The sequence below is a fragment of the Seriola aureovittata genome, chromosome 6 (genome assembly GCF_021018895.1).
Source record: "Seriola aureovittata isolate HTS-2021-v1 ecotype China chromosome 6, ASM2101889v1, whole genome shotgun sequence".
NCBI lineage: Eukaryota > Metazoa > Chordata > Actinopteri > Carangiformes > Carangidae > Seriola > Seriola aureovittata.
Window position 1 is genome coordinate 1210627 of NC_079369.1, and position 16551 is coordinate 1227177.

Below are 16551 nucleotides of genomic sequence, written 5' to 3' on the forward strand. Positions count from 1 at the left end.
TTAAAAACATCCCTCATCATTACCTACTTTGGGCTAAATGAAAGGCTAAAGAGAGGAAGGTTATCCCTCATGTCCTCAGTGTTGTCAGCTTGAGTCATCAGGACTGTGACATCTGGATCACTGGTCTTGATGCTGGGTGTAAGCATCTATCTGCTCATGACGACCTGCTTCCTGCAGCTCGGGTCATTTCATGTCAGTTTGCCTCACTTTAGCTTTTGATCAAAGCCTGAACCTTTGATCAGTGGTTGGGACCAAGAATCAATTTTTATATTTGTTTCTTGTCTCTCTTGTGCTTTTCGTCTCCTTACCTTGTTTTTAATAATTTTCAGATGTTTATTTTGATTTAATCTTTCTTTCTCCAAATCTTCATGTTTATGTTTTGACTGTGCTGAAGCCTGTTATCATTTCCACCATCGTTTATTGAATGTTATTCATTTCTGTAAATTCATTCCCTATCTTGTCTTGTACATTGAATTGGTGAATTAAAAAAAAAAAAGCTAAAAGTCAAGTGTGCAGAAATCACCTGATGAAAACCGGAAGTTGCCCGGAATTTGTCACACTTTTTTTTTGTCTCAGAAAACACATTTTGAATTATGTGTAATTTTGAATTGATGGAAACGAAAATGTAGCCTTTATATTTTAGCTGTGTTTTTATTTTTTATATCTCCCTCCTCAGCCACATGTTGGCTTTGAATATCATAAGCTCTGATAAGTAAAGTGTTGACGGAACAGTTGCTGTAATTTAACACATTACGCTTTTTTAAGATTTGTTTATTTTCTCTCCTTTGCTTCTCATCTCCTTACCTTGTTTTTATTAATTTCCCGATATTTATTTTGTTTTAATTTTAATAAACCTCAATGACAAAGGTTTATTTTGAAAGAATGACCGGATATAGCACTTATTATCCACTCCCGCACGTTTGACATGTGACAAAAGCAGCTGTGAGCTCCTCGGAGCCCGCACATCCAGCAGCAGCACCGGGAATAACCGGGCTGACCCCCCCAGAGAAACAGTTTTATTATTCCTTATTAAAAAAGCAGCTTCCGGTTCATCAGCCTGTGTCTCCAGATCCCAGATCTATTCCTGGAGAGAAACATGGGAGATTTGGAGAAAGTGTCTTCATGTTACCACAGGTGCTCAGCCCTGTGTGACTCCTTGGTGAAGTGGAGCGGGAGGTGCGGGCGCGCACTTGGACTTGCTCCTCGTGTCTGTGCGTGAGATGAAACCGGTCTACAATGACTGTGGCTGTACATTAACTATGGACGCGCGTATTCTGGAGTCCAACTCCAGCGGCAACTTGACTCCCGCGGTGTCCGAGGTTGGGACCGTCCTCCCGGGCTACCTGGTGGTGATCTTATCGGTGCTGATGGTGACTCTGGTTGTCGTGGTGGTTGCCGGGAACGCGCTGGTCATCACAGCTTTTATTGTGGATAAAACCCTGAGGAATCAGAGCAACTACTTCTTTCTGAACCTTGCCATATCTGATTTTCTCGTGGGTGAGTTGGTGCATCTTCTTCTTCTTTGTCTCTAATTCACCTTTTGTTCCTGCCTATGAATGAAAAACCACTCCAACACTTGTTGTGCACGCGCCAAACACATTGTAATGTTCCTGCAATATAATTATAGTGAGTGAGACCTGGCATCCTTGTTGTATCTGTATCTGTATCCCTGTTTTATTTTCATGATGCTCTCACACCCGCTAAACCACAGCCCTCTCTCTCTCTCTCTCTCTCTCTCTTTTGTTTCTAAACGTCTCTCTCTCTCTCACTGCGGTGGTTTTGTTTTGGGAACAAGCAGTGACCAGGTGATTTTTAATCACAGGTAAAAGGTCTCTGTGCTGAGAGGTGTTAATGGTGATGCTGTGTTTTTTCTGGGATTTAATTATTATGCAGTGTGTGTGTGTGTGTGTGTGTGTGTGTGTGTGTGTGTGTGTGTGTGTGTGTGTGTGTGGTCCAGGTGCCTTCTGCATCCCAGTGTACATCCCATACAACCTGACAGGCAGGTGGATGCTGGGTAAGGGGCTCTGCAAGGTGTGGCTGGTCGTGGACTACCTGCTCTGCACCGCCTCAGTCTTCAACATCGTCCTCATTAGTTATGACCGCTTCCTGTCAGTCACAAGGGCTGTAAGTATAGACTGTGGAGGTGCTCATTACCACACACACACGCACACACACACACACACACACACACAAGCACACACACACACACACACCTGACATACTACCACAGTCCATTCTAAGAGGTGTCACCCCCTGGGGCAGTTTGCTCTGCAGAGAGGAGTCATTTACATTCACTGCTGTGTTCCTCCACTATAGAGAGTCTGGCTTTAATCTCTCATTTTATCCAGTCAATCTAAAGACAGAACTTGAAACTGTCTGGGTTAATCCGGTCAGTAAATACTGTCAATGTGCACATTAGCAGCCAACTCAGCCGTCTGAACAGATGATTATAATTCAGTTAAAGGAGCACTCCACCGTTTTGACACCCTCATTTTACTTGAGGAGCGCTACACAGGCCGTGTCTGAAATCACAATCCCTCCCTGTTCAGTCGAGCTGGTTCCCAATTCAGTCGCTGCGCTTGAAGATTGTGTCACAGCGGCGCGACTCGTCCGTCTCATTTCGAAGAGTCCTTCAAATACGTCCTTTTTTCCTGGGCGATGAAGGCTCCAACAGGTGAATCCTTCATGGCCCAAACATAGGCTGTTAATAAAGATGGACGTCACCCACAGGTTTCTGAAGAGCGGTTTTGAAGCTCAGAGTGAGCTGCTCCACCGTCGCCATCTTGGCAACATTGACTCCGCCCCTAACTCCCAACTAATCCAAAAATGGTAAAAGAGGAGGGGCGTGTGTGGAGAGTTTGTGGCAAACATATGCTCAACCACCTGTCACTCAAAGAGGCCACGCCCTCAATCTTCCATTAACTTAATCCTTAATAAAATGTAAACAGGTGAGTTATATAAACAGGTGAGTTATATAAACAGGTGTCATGAAGGAGGAAATTAGCTCTAGAGACCAAAACAGTTTCTGTACCAGGCTGTAAACATGTTTATTTCTGCTGTAAAGTTGGACATTTTAACATGGGAGTCTATGGGGACTGACTCACTGTTGGAGCCAGACTCTAGTGGTCGTTAGAGGAACTGCACCAACAGAGAGTCTGAGGATTACACTTTTAAATGCTTGGTTTCAACTATTAAAAATCACGGGTCTCAAAACTTAAAGTTTTTGCAAAAAATAGAAAGTTGCATGTTGTCAAGGTTGCTAGGCAACAGAAGCCTCACATCTGGTGACACAAAGCAAAGACCCTCCGTAGTGTCCCTCCGAGTGCGTATCCACTATATAGTGCCGTCAAGGAACATCAACAGCTGACAGTGATGACGAAAGCGCTGAGTGTGTTTTACATGGGGAGTAGTGAGTGAGTGCAGCGCTCGGCATCAACACTTTTATGGTCCCATCGAATTGGTTTGATTCTATCAAGGATCGAAAAAACGTCTTGTTATTTGATACCAAAATTCAATACGGAGTAATGAAGGAGTAAATGAGTCTCATCATCGTCAGTGAGCCAATCAGCACGGAGCATGCTTGGACCAAGATCTAATGATGCTGGTGATTGGCTGTTCATTTAATTAAACAGGTGTGAGTGTGTAAAGAGACCGCGCTTAAAAATAAAACTAATGTAAAAATCTAATTTGTACTGTACTGTGCATTGTAATTTTCTTTTTGATAAAATCAATATTGAAAAAAGTCGTTAAGAAGTGGTATCGAAGTCGAGGAATCGGTGTCAGATTTTTGAACCACACCGAGGGTATGGGTATGAGGGCGTGATGTCAGACACAGCTAAAGTTTGAAGACCCTGATGATGTCATCATGATGTCATCAGGGTTATCCCCAGTTTGGGATCGAAGTTTTCTTTGGGGGTTTAATCAGAGATCTTATCGAGTTGCATCGTGGGAAATGTAGGATGTAAGGTCTGGTGATCCTCTCAACTTAATGCAAGTTGAAGATGAAATAGCTGAAGTTTAACTATTAAACAGAGTTTTAACCCAAAACAAAAACAAGCAGATATTTATTGGTCAGTGTAAAACCAGATTCAATATCTGGTCATTTGATTTTTTTTTTTTTTACATAGAAAATATCTTCCCAAGATTAAATCTCAGGATCTCCCAGCATACATGTTAAATTGTGCTTGATTAAGATGAAACTTTGAAAAGAAAAAATCATTTTCATGTGCTGCTAAAACTGATGGACCCCACATGAACAGAGGAAGAACTTTATTTGGCTGCTTATCAAGCTGGGTTTGGTAATTACATCGCTTTTTTCGCAGCTACTTTTATTTCTTTCTGATTCATGGTTTAATCTCAGTATCTTAGTGTGAAATCTTATTTATTTTCTCCAGGCCTTATGTCATTTAAAATGGAAATGGGTGTTGCTTTGTCTTTGTAATCAACGCTGAGAGACACTGGAGCCAGAATCGGTTAGAAAGTGGATTTTTTAAGCTGCTCTTTAGCCACAGTCACATTTAGCAGGATCAATGTCTCACGCTGTCAGAACCAGCTGTTGCAACCGCAGAGAAACATTCGATGGTGTCAGGCGAAGCAAAGATAAAAAACTATCAGAAACAGGAGAGAGTGGAAACAGAGGAGCCCAGCTGAGTGACAGAGGTTAGACTGAGAAGAGGTGAAGTGAAAATGAAGCGGAGGAGAAGATGATGAGGGGGGAGGAGTGGGTCGGGAGGAACCGGATGTCTCTTTCACTCTCTTGTGTTGCATCAGTGAATGTGGCTCTTGTCCTGAATATATATATATATATATATATATATATAAGACCGTCAGCAGAGGGTTTCACTCACAGCTTCTCTCTGCTGCTCCGAGGCGGCGGCATTTGAACAAGACGCTCGGAGCAGAAGTGTTTGTCAGTCTCTTATTACTGTGTGTGAGCAGCGAACACTGTGGCCGTGTAGTGGAGCGGATGTTCAGGCTGTTTCACTGTCACTCACTCTTGTGCCTCTCTTTCGGCTCAGGTTAAATACAGAGCGCAGAGAAACATGACCCGCCAGGCCGTGTTCAAGATGGTGGCAGTGTGGGTGTTGGCCTTCCTCCTCTACGGCCCTGCCATCATCTTCTGGGAGGAAATCGTCGGCCAGAGCATCGTCCCGGCCCACGAGTGCTACGCTGAGTTTTACTACACCTGGTACTTCCTGCTCAGCGCCTCCACCTTCGAGTTCTTCACCCCGTTCGTGACGGTGGCCTTCTTCAACCTCAGCATTTACCTGAACATCCACCGCAGGAACAAGAGCAGCGGCGCCTGCGGCGAGGACGAGGCCAAGGCTCAGAGTAACAGTAAGAGGCACAAAGACGGAGGAGCCTGGTCCGTGTTTTTTGTCAAAACGAGGAAGGTGTCGTCCAGCGAGCCGACTGCTATCTCTGCGGTTATCGAGGACGACGACGTCCTGTCCCCCTCCTCCAGCGGGGACCCAAACACCAGTCAGATATTCATGCAGAGGGAGAAGTTGTCTCCTAACAGAAAACACTCCAGGCTGTTCCAGCACACGGCGTCCTGCATGGCGCCTGGCCGCAGGACGCACGGATCACGCCTCTCCCGAGACAAAAAGATTGCCAAATCTTTGGCCATTATCGTCTGCACTTTTGGGATCTGCTGGGCTCCTTACACTCTGCTAATGATTATCCGTGCGGCTTGCAGCGGTACATGTGTGGCAAACCACTGGTACGAGATCACATTCTGGCTCCTGTGGCTGAACTCTGCCATCAACCCGTTCTTGTACCCGCTGTGCCACAGCAGCTTTCGAAGGGCTTTCTCAAAGATACTGTGTCCTAAGAGACAATCGGTGCAGCCTCAGATGGAGGCGCTGTCCTGTTAGACGCACTCTGTTGCACTAACACGCTTTATCAATGCAGTAACTGTTGTTGGTCAAACATTGTAAAAATCCATATACTGTTCTTCTATCAACAACAACAAAAGGCCGATGTTTGTAAGAGAGTTGTCGCTGCGCGTGTGACGGCAGAACGCCAACACCACATGGTCATGAACAGTGTGCCAGAGAAGGAAACTGTAGCTGTGATGTGGTTAAAGGGACAGTCCAGGTCATTGGACGTGGGGTTGTGAGGTGTTCACCTGAAGTCAGTGTGTAGGAGATTCAGATCAGTGTGCTGCCAGTTTAGCACAGCACCAGGGTCAGCAGGAAAACCTGTTTTAAACTAATACCAGTTGAAGTCTATGCTTTATTTTGAAAATCCTTCACAGTTTTATCTTTCCGTCAAACAGCCCTTTACTTTGGAATTACAGTTTGTGAACCCTTGCACAGGCGCAACCTCGGCACGCACCGTATTACTCCGCGGATCAGCTGTTAGAGTCAGACAGAGCTAAGGCACAACACATCGCCCAGCAAGAGGCCGAGAAAAGACCTGTCGATGACCTTCCACTGCAGTTGTCTCTGTCTACGCCATGTCATTCAGTCATGTCGTGTGGAGACAGAGACATTTTAGTGACGTAGGAACACGGTGCTTCAACGTTTGAGAAAATGTAGTTCCAAAGGAAATGGCTGTTTGACGGCAGATAAAGTGAAAATATTCAAATTAAAACGAAAACTTTTTCTTCTGTGGGTATTTTTTTAAAAGTGTTTAAAACAGGTTTTTGTGGATGACCTCGTCCACAGCCGCTCATCACTCGACTCCTGCTGCTTCTCTGACCTGAATCTGCTGCAGGCAACACACCGACTGACAACCTCACGTCTGATAACCCAAACTGTCCCTTTAACGACGAGGTAAAGCAGTAATTAAAGTGCTCCTGAGAGGCTGTGCCTGATTTTAACATTTGAACATGCACCTTCACCTTCACAGTCTCTGTACGTCAGACAGGAAGGAGTGATGTGGTTTAGTTCTGTGAAGTGAAGACGTCCACAGGCTGATCGACCCCGGCGATCACCATGATTTAGTCAGAGATATTATATGAGAACTGCATCACACCGAGCTGTTAAACTGAACAACGGAGGAAACAACAACCTCAGACGCTACGCAGCGTTCCACGGAAAACCTTTCAACTCCTACTTAGATCAAATTTGATGTGCAGGAGTGATTTTTTGGTTTTGTAACCTGTGCACGTGAAAAGCCTTTCACTTTCAAGTTTTGAATTCATGGCTGTTAATTTGACAAAGAAGGTCCTTTTGCTTTTATCTTCAAAAAGATTCAAGTTCTTCATCGTGCAGCAGGAGAACTTCACAGAGTTCAGCGCACCTGAGAAGAAGAGAATTACCTGTATGTTTACTGGCTGCTGAGTGGACTTTTATCACAGTGATGTTATTTATCATTTTATGTGAACAGTAGACGAGGGGCAGGGTGGATCAGCTGTTATCTGCCAACACCGAGTCTGCACTTCTTTTTTGTTGATGTTCAAATGTACAGGACTATAAACTGAGAGCAGCATTAAAACCTTTTGTACAACAATATCCATGCCAAGCTAGATGGTTGTGTTCTTTAAGTGCAGTATTTATTCAAAGACTTGACTGTACCACCCAAACTCCTGTGTGTTGGCTGTGAATGTGTGTCGGTGTGAGCAGCCAACGAAAGAATAAAGAGAAGACTGACTGACCACAGGTTTGTAACTGTACATGTTATTGGTGAAATGTGGAGCACAGACAGTGGAGATGCCCCATCCCATTTCTAGCAGAGAGTGTGATGTGAAGATCTCTGTACGCTAAATATGAAGCTACAACAAGGAGAGAGTTAGCTTAGCATGAAGCCTGGAAATGGGAGGGGGGGGACAAAAACAAAACAAATGTGGTCACCAGCTTCACTCAGGCAAATGTTAGGCGCAGACTGTAGCAAAAGAAATCTGTGCTAATCCTGAGGCTTTTAAACGGCTAATAGAGTCAAGAAAAAAAGAGTTTCAGGTGGAGGTCTGCTCCCATGCACAGTCAGTATACACGCTGCTAGGTCGCTAACAGCTAACAGTCCGTAGATCAGCTGTCTGGGATAATTAAGGACTGCACAGCTCAGGAACGATGCTTCATATGTACTTTATTTTGTATTTTATTTTATTTTGTAGAAGGTGTTACATTTACATTTACTCATTTGGGAGACGCTTTTATCCAAAGTGACTTACAAGTGAATGACATCAGTAAGCTTCAGTGCAGCGGGAAAATTGTCATTATTATTATTATTATTATTATTATTAAAGTATTAATTATTGAGATTTCCTGGTAGGGGGGAGCTACAGTGGGTCGTCCACTAACTGGAAGGTCGGTGGTTTCATTCCCGGCTCCTCCAGCCCACATTTCTTAGTGTCTTTGGGTGAACGTGGCTTCCATTGTAAAGCACTTTGATAAGACTAGAAAAGCTTTGCTTCCATCCACCAAGTGCAGTCAGTCTAAGTGTCTGTTAGCTGTAGCTGCACTGGACAAACACAGGAGTGGTATCGAGCTTCTCATCTACCACTTTCCCAAAATGTCGAAGGACGCCTCTGTGTGTTTTGTCTCTGGTTGCTGTGATAAGATAAGACTGACACTCGCCGGGTCAAGCGAGGCGAGTGGATGGAGAAGAATCTTGTCTGTGTCACACTCAGCTGCTGTCTGAGTACGATACCTGGGAAATGACTAAAAACTAACATCAGATATAAGGGAATACGAATGTTGCCTTACAAAAGCTGATAATAAGGAGTTCTTGTTTTGAACATTGCTGTCAAGCTTTTATTATCTGATAACAAGTAAGATAAGTGAAAGGCGTGACTCGACTGCAGGGCTTTGACCTCTGTTACATATTTCAGGCACAGATGAACAGAATGAAAATATGTCCGGGAGAGGATCCCCGGGGATTTAAGACTGCCAGGAAACAACACTGTCGCTCTGTGCTGTGGGAATAATGTGGGACATTTTACTTGAGAGAAAACACAGACCCCTGGAGATAGTTTAACCCTGGGACACACACACTGCAGCAACTAATTCATGGTGGATGACTGGAGATTTTATTTTTTCCTTGTTCCATACAACAAATTCAACATTGTGTCTATTATAGTAATAGATACTGTACAGACACAGAAATAAAAAGCATGCAGTGTGGGTAAATTGTCTATATGGTGGGTTCATAAGTTCAGCTGTGTGCCATTTTTAACACAGAGGCAGATGCAGAAGTTCAGTACCTTTCAAAGCATTTAGCAGCAAACACTCCCATCATCACATCTTCCCTCTCTGCTTCAAGTGGCTTTTGTTTTAAAAAGTTCCTTCTATTTAAACACAATCCAGACAAAAGACAGACTTTCTTTTTTGTAGCTCTTGAGGATAGATTTTTCGGTTGTTGTTTTCCCACTGACCCCATTTAATAATAATGGTTTAAATCTTAGAGGTTACAGCTGGTGTGGATTCACATTGTGTGCCACGGCTGAAAAGAGAAAATGTTTTTTCCCAAACACACTAAAGACACACGAGACCAGATGTGATTGGTTCTTCTCAACATACATTTGTTAGAATGAAAGTGGACTTTCATTCAAACGGATGTCAAAGTCTATTTGGAGGCATTTCATGTTTCTTAAAGGGTCAGCTGAGTGTGAGGTAGGTCGACTGTGGTTCAGGTGAGCTGTGCAGAGACGCAGGTGGACTTCCAAATAGAAAACAAATTACCCAGAGCGAGCACTGACACTGTTTCCCTGCACTGTGGGAAACTGAAGGACCAATATTCACAGACTTTCAGGAAGAAAATTGCTGCAGTTCACATCCTCCTGGTCCATCTGAACTGCTCTGGGATACAAATACTGTGACAATAATATAATTGTTATTGAACCAAATATCTGTTGAACACAATGCTGTGGAGCACAGAGATCCTGGAGGACTGAACACACAGACCTCTGGATGATCGAAGCTGCTGCTCAGCGGACGACACGACGTGTGTTTCGAGGCCGATGAGCCACATGAAAACTCAAAAAGAACACACCATGAAATTGTCTTACCACAAGAGATGAATCAAACGTGACTTTTTCCGTCTTTAATAACAGTGTCATATATTTCTGTTTGAGTAGTTTATAGAGTGCCACAGGGATGATGTATCTTTGTCGGCCAACGTGGATGTTAGCGTCATCCTGTTCCCTCCACGAAAAGCCAGTGGGAGTTTTACATTGACTTCTGGATTACTGCCGAAAATAAACTCTGTGGCAAACAACAGTTTCTGATCCCGACAGGTTTAGTTCAGCAGGATCATCTTCACTAATGAACTCCACTGTATGATGTTTGAAGCCCAAATACAATCAGCAGAAGTAAAAAGCTAATGTTAGCCCACAAACCAACTACACCACGGTCACATGACTTCAACACCAGGGTCACATGACTTCACCGTCACCACCACTAAACTTCAACTTGTAGTTTGATTCAGCTCTGACAAAAGTTTCCTCTGACAGTTAGTGACAGATTGTATAAACACAATGAGGCTGTAAAGGTGGACTGGTGAGTTAACGAGGCTGTAAAGGTGGACTGGTGAGTTAACGAGGCTGTAAAGGTGGACTGGTGAGTTAACAAGGCTGTAAAGGTGGACTGGTGAGTTAACGAGGCTGTAAAGGTGGACTGGTGAGTTAACAAGGCTATAAAGGTGGACTGGTGAGTTAGTGAGGCTGTAAAGGTGGACTGGTGAGTTAACGAGGCTGTAAAGGTGGACTGGTGAGTTAACGAGGCTGTAAAGGTGGACTGGTGAGTTAGTGAGGCTGTAAAGGTGGACTGGTGAGTAGATCAGTTTTCAAGTTCACGTGGTGACATTTAACGTCCCCAACAACCTCTGTAGTCTCATTTAGACATTTGTAAGCATCCGGCCTTTTTTAAGAGACGTAAAAGATTAAAGAAGTCAGGACTGGGATGTTTACTGACGTATTTAATGTCACAGAATAAAACATGAAAATGTCTTGAGCTTGTGTTAAACACGGACCTTATTTCAGCTAAAATGCAACTAATCTCTGGGTTTCGGGACTCGTTCCTGCGGCACTCTATTGCTGAAAAACACTTTCTCCATTTGAACCATCTTGAACTTACTGAAGTAAAATTGTAGTTGAGGACTTTGATGGGAAAATGGGAAAACCTTTCAACTACATGCTTGTGTTTTGAGTGCTGCTCTCTAAAGTGAGAGCAGAGTTTCCCCACCACTGGGCTTGTGCACATCTGCTGTGATTGGTGAAGTGGTGTCAGGCTGAGTGGCGGCCTGCGAAGGCACAACGACAGGAAACATCCCACTCGTCATTCCTGTGACACTGGAGGACGGGACAGACAGGAAATACTTGTTACGAACTGTGAACCTTTGTTTTCATTTTATGACCACTGATAACAAATAATGATTTATGCTCCTTATCATGTTTTCATGTCAAAACAAGAGCCATGCTAACAGCTCGGTGAGGCTGTACTGAGAGACAGCGGTGCTCACAATGACAATACCAACATGCTGCAATTCTATTCTTTATTATAGCAATGTATGACAATGTGTAAACAACGTGTCAATGTGAAAAGCTCTGCATGCAGTTCACTTCTATTCAACTTTCTTTGTATAGCACCAAATCAAAACACACACATACACAAGACTTCTTGATTATTATATAGAGAAACCCAACGCTTCACAATGAGCAGCACCTGGCGACTGTGAAGAGGAAAAACTCCCTTATAACAGAAAGAAACCTCATAATAACAGCAGCAATGAGATCAGCACCAATTATTAATAATAATAATAATAATAATAATAATAATAATAATGATTATAAAATGTTTCGGTGCAAGCACAGAAACCTGTGGAGCTCCATAACTAACTCTTGTGTTTATGGAAGAGTCATTACTGACTATCTGATAAGTCTGACTTAAACCAGACTAGTGCAGTTCCTTTAATACCAACGACATGTTCTAGTCTCTGTTATAAGCTCCTATATCAAATGCAGCACTAAGATCTAATAGAGACCATCATCCATGGAGGGAGTGGCAGGAGATACAGCGCTGACGCCTCGCTGGCTGAGGAACTAAACCGTCTCTCACACCCACACACTCACTGTGCAGGAACATGAAGTGAGTCGTGTGGTGAGGTCAGTGAGCCTGAGCGAGGCCGCTGGCCCTGAAGGAGCACCGAGCAAAGTACTCAAAGCATGTGCTCACACACAGCGACTGCACTTCCTGAGAGCTCAGGAAAAACAACCTGGACAGAAAGCTGCTGGTGGCTTTTCACCATCGAGAGCACACGGACTTACTGCACCTCATTGTGCTACGCAGGCTGCTCAGTAGCAGACAGGAAAGCTCTACAGAGAATAATAAAAATCATTGGCTGCTCTCTGCCCTCCCTGGAAGACACCGCCAGCTCCTGCTACTTCAGCAGAGCCAATCACATAATGAAGGACTCAACACATCCTGGTTTGAACTGTTACCCTGCAAATCGGTAAAAAGACGGTAAAATGACTGGCCAAAAAAAAACTAAAAGTAAAGAAAAATATCAAATAAAGAAACAATAAATTCATGGAAAGTTTCATTTATATTTGACTGACAGCAAAAGGGATCAACAGATTTTTCAGGGCTGATTCTGATAATTAGTAATCAAAGAGACAGAAATATTCAGAACCGATGCCAACACAAAACTACTGCTACATCAAGACACTCGCCATGGCTTTAAAGTTTCTATATTATTTTGTCCAACCCATTTATATCAACAAAGAGGCTAAATAACAGAAACACCTCTGTATAAACAGTATAATCTTCATGAAGGACTGTTGTATTAGACTATATCAGTTTTAGCTAGATTTTCCTAATAAATTGTCAACTGAGTGCACATTAATAATTATCAGCTGTGTGCACAGGCGGCAAAGAGCCTGATTGGAATGAATTGATTGCTCTTGGTGCTGTTTTCACCTGGGAACTGATACTGGCTCCCTGGCAGCCTAAAGATGTTGTTTAATACTTTTATCATATATTATTATTATTATCATCCCCATATAAGATGTTTTACCCTCCTCTTCCCCTTTTAAAAATGTGCCGCAGTAACACGTTTACTCAGAGTACATCACCTTTCATCACCAGCAGTGAGGGACCGTTTACGTGCTGACGTCACTCATTTACCTCTCATCAGTTCGTTTAAGCTTTAAACCAGCTGACAACATTAACATATTAGAAACACACAATAAAATTAGCTTCTTCTACGTTGAATAAAATGCTATTATGGCTAGCGCGCTAATCGCAGTTAGCTTTTCACTTTAACACGTTAATGACGTGTTTTCAGTTCATCAAAGTTAGCTCCAACATGTTTGCCTGAAAATATCTTGTTCTGCGTTTACTTGTTCAAAAAGACACTCAGAGGAGTCGGCAGTTCATTGTTTCCGGTAAGTTTAGTTTTTAAAGTCTATTTCTTTGCTAGCCAAAATTAACATCCCTGTTAATATCACAGTTCAGGTGAAGATGCACCTTGCTAACCAAGCTAGCCAGCTAGTGCTAGCGTTAGCTGATAACTTAGCGATTGCTATGCTAACGGTACCTGGCCCCGCTGGGCTGATAACCAGTGTCAACCTGGGTAAGCCCGTGGAGGTGTTCAGTCAAAGCTCAATAAAAAGGTGAATTTAATCGACGTTAATCTAACCACGTTTGGTTTGTGTTTCTCCACGTGACCCAGTTTAATTGATCTGCGTCAGTTTAATGCGCAGCGTTAATGTCAGTTAATACATTGTCCATCAAGACGTCGCGATAGTTCAAGTTAAAATAACGTGACGTTTACAAAATATGTAGACAAATATTTGTCATATAGAAGATTGTTCATTTAATACTCAAACCAGTCCTCAACTGAAGAAGACATTCATGCACCTATCCTGACAGCTGATCGATATTTGTGATTAACTGTGATCCACCGCATCTTAACTCAAGTGTTTGTGTTTTATCGTCATTTGAAAGGTTTCCACACTGTGAAAACTGAGTGATCTGTGCCAACAGAAGGAGGAGCTCATGTACAGAGCAGCCCATTAGTTTCCATTCATCTGGTTGAAGGGAGACTGCATGGACATCCTTAGTTCTCTAATGTGCTGTGATGATGATGATGATGATGATGATGATGAAGGTAGAAAACCTCCCAGTTCATCTTCCTCTGATGAAATGACAGACTAACTGCTGATGAGTTAGTTTATTATTCTCTGTCTTCAGTATTCACAGGTTCAGTTTCTTACCTGCAACTTAATTTCTGCAGTTGTTGACAGGTGATGGTAGCAACACTTTTAAGAACAGAAGCTATAAATATTAAACTGTGATTAAGTGATGGATCATCTCTAGCACTGTCACCACCTCCACAGGTGAAAGTATTTACCAATTAACATCAGCTTGTTTTTTGATCCTTCATTGTCAGTGTTAGTATTTCTAGTATTTATGTTGTTGATTGAAGCTAACAAAGAAATAGTCACACAATGCTGTACGTGTTACTATTGTGAAAATTCATACCAGATGTATAAAAAACATCAGCAAAGTTAAAGCAAGAGCTTCATAAATAACTTTATTGGACATTATAAACTACATTCATTTAAACAATTTACAACACTGGAAACATGTATTATGTATTATTTAAATACTGTAGTGTACAATTTATAATCAACTGTAACTATTTAAAATCAAAAAATAGAAATATGAACTCTAATTTTTTAAACTATTGAGTTTGTTACAGCTACAGTGGAGTCCAAAGGTCATGTGACTGTATGTCTGACACTGGGCAGAGAGTGTAATACGACAGTGAGGGTGAAGGGAACAAGGAAGAGCACAGCTGATCAGACTGAACAATGTTATGGCCACAAGTGTTACATTAAAAAATACTATATTATCATGTAAGACACTGTGTGTATGTTTGGGAAGAAAAGATCTTCATGTGTGGACACTGCAGGTTGTTGAAGAAAATTCACTGAAGTCCTTAGTTTCAAGTTTGCTGTAGTGATGTAAGTTTATTGGTATCTCAGGATACGGTGAGCCAGCTGACACAGAGCGGGTCTGAGGCAGTAAACTGACCCAGAGTGAAGGGCAGGGGGACAGTTACACAGTTGAAGACAAAGGGATAGACAATTGTATTTGCATAGACCTGGGGTTACAGACATTTGGTCAGACAGGATAACAAGTTGGAAAGGAGGTTAGAAGCAAAAGGTAACGTTCTGTAGAGGTCTTGCAGTGTTACACCTAGGTTCAAGTTATCAAGGGGGTAGGAGGGGCTCTTAGGCCGGATCAGCATATCCACAGGTAGGGCAGGAAGAGCCCTTGGACTGAATCAACATATCTACAGGTAAGATGTAGTTAAGACGATGAAGCCTTGGTGATGTAAGAGGGAAGAAGGGGTGTTCTCCTTGATGAAACTCAGTAGGGTTATAGAGTTGTCAGCAAGTCACTGAATACACTGAAGACTGTGTATATTCTTCCTCAAGGTGGAGGTGGTGCAGGGCCTCCATCATCGCTGCAAGAGGTTGTAGGTGTCCCCAAAGATCCAGACCTTGCCTGGATAGAAAAAAAACATAATAGAGAGAAATCAGATCAATATCATATTGTAGAGTTTAGAGAAAAAGACAAAAGAAACAGCACTCTGATTATATGATCACAGATATCTGAAAATACATTATTCCCTCAGCTTAGTTGTAATAAAGAGTCTGCTGAACCGTTTTACATGAAATAACAATAGAATAGAAACTAATACTGAGTTTGGAGTCATTGTGCAGGTTCACATGTCATGATGGTTCTCAGCTCTCAGTCATGTTCTTTATTCTGACAGAGACACAATCATTCCAACAGATGTTTTGACTCCTGTCATCAATAATGAAATGAACTAGAGCTGAAAACTATCCGACTGACACTGAACCAAACTTAATATGAACAAACACGACACACACGTCCGCTGCTCTGCTCTTTACCAGCTCGTCCAGACACGACAGTTCACTGTAATAACGGGATCGTTTAGTGACCGTGACTTACCGACATTGACCCGCTGTCTCTGTTAACACTAAGGTCGGTGACGTCACCTTCGCTTTGCAGAACTCATTTTAAAACACGTTATAACATGTTTTCCCTCGGTCTGTGGTTTTAATACAAGCGGTTACACCTCACAGTTAGCTTACACACAGGAACTTCAGCTAATGTTACAAGCTTTCTCCTCATATATGTGATTTTGACCAAACGTGGACATGTTAGCAATTAGCTACTAAGATTATTTTAACACTAAGATATAAAGCTTACCTTGAACTATGAATGCTAACTGTGTTAGCAGCGACTTCGCACCGTGTATCAGGTGTAGGCGGCCGTGCAGAGCAAAGACTCTCTACAGCTGTTCTTGTTATTACAGCCTGTTGCTGCACAAAGCTCGGGCATTTCAACACTAACTGATGGATTACCTGTCCCTGTCGGAGCAGGGAGGAGGAGCCACCGACTCCACGGCTTCTCCTATTGGTGCAGCAATGACCCTGTCAGCCCTCACCACAGCTGCCGCTGTTTAAGCATCAGAGGAAGAGTTTAAGAGCCCGGCCGCACATCATTAGTGGCGGCTGACATGATCGGCAGCTCGCCTCTGTACCGCCTTTGTGAACATTTGTGTGTAATT

General features: G+C 42.8%; 1 protein-coding gene across 1 annotated transcript; it reads left to right on the forward strand.

Moving 5' to 3' along the window:
* Positions 1–127: 127 nt before the first annotated feature.
* On the forward strand, positions 128–7599 carry LOC130170390 (histamine H3 receptor). The gene is made up of 3 exons (XM_056377619.1): positions 128–1497; positions 1958–2124; positions 5019–7599. The coding sequence occupies exons 1-3, from the start codon at positions 1221–1223 to the stop codon at positions 5874–5876; spliced, it is 1302 nt and encodes a 433-aa protein (XP_056233594.1). The 5' UTR covers positions 128–1220; the 3' UTR covers positions 5877–7599.
* The last annotated feature ends 8952 nt before the right edge of the window (positions 7600–16551 follow it).

Excerpts from the sequence above, each read along its gene's own strand:
- LOC130170390 (XM_056377619.1), top strand. The coding sequence starts at position 1,221 with ATGAAACCGGTCTACAATGACTGTGGCTGTACATTAACTATGGACGCG. Across the intron at positions 1,498-1,957 it reads CATATCTGATTTTCTCGTGG|GTGCCTTCTGCATCCCAGTG; the intron begins GTGAGTTGGTGC and ends TGTGTGGTCCAG. Across the intron at positions 2,125-5,018 it reads TCCTGTCAGTCACAAGGGCT|GTTAAATACAGAGCGCAGAG; the intron begins GTAAGTATAGAC and ends CTTTCGGCTCAG.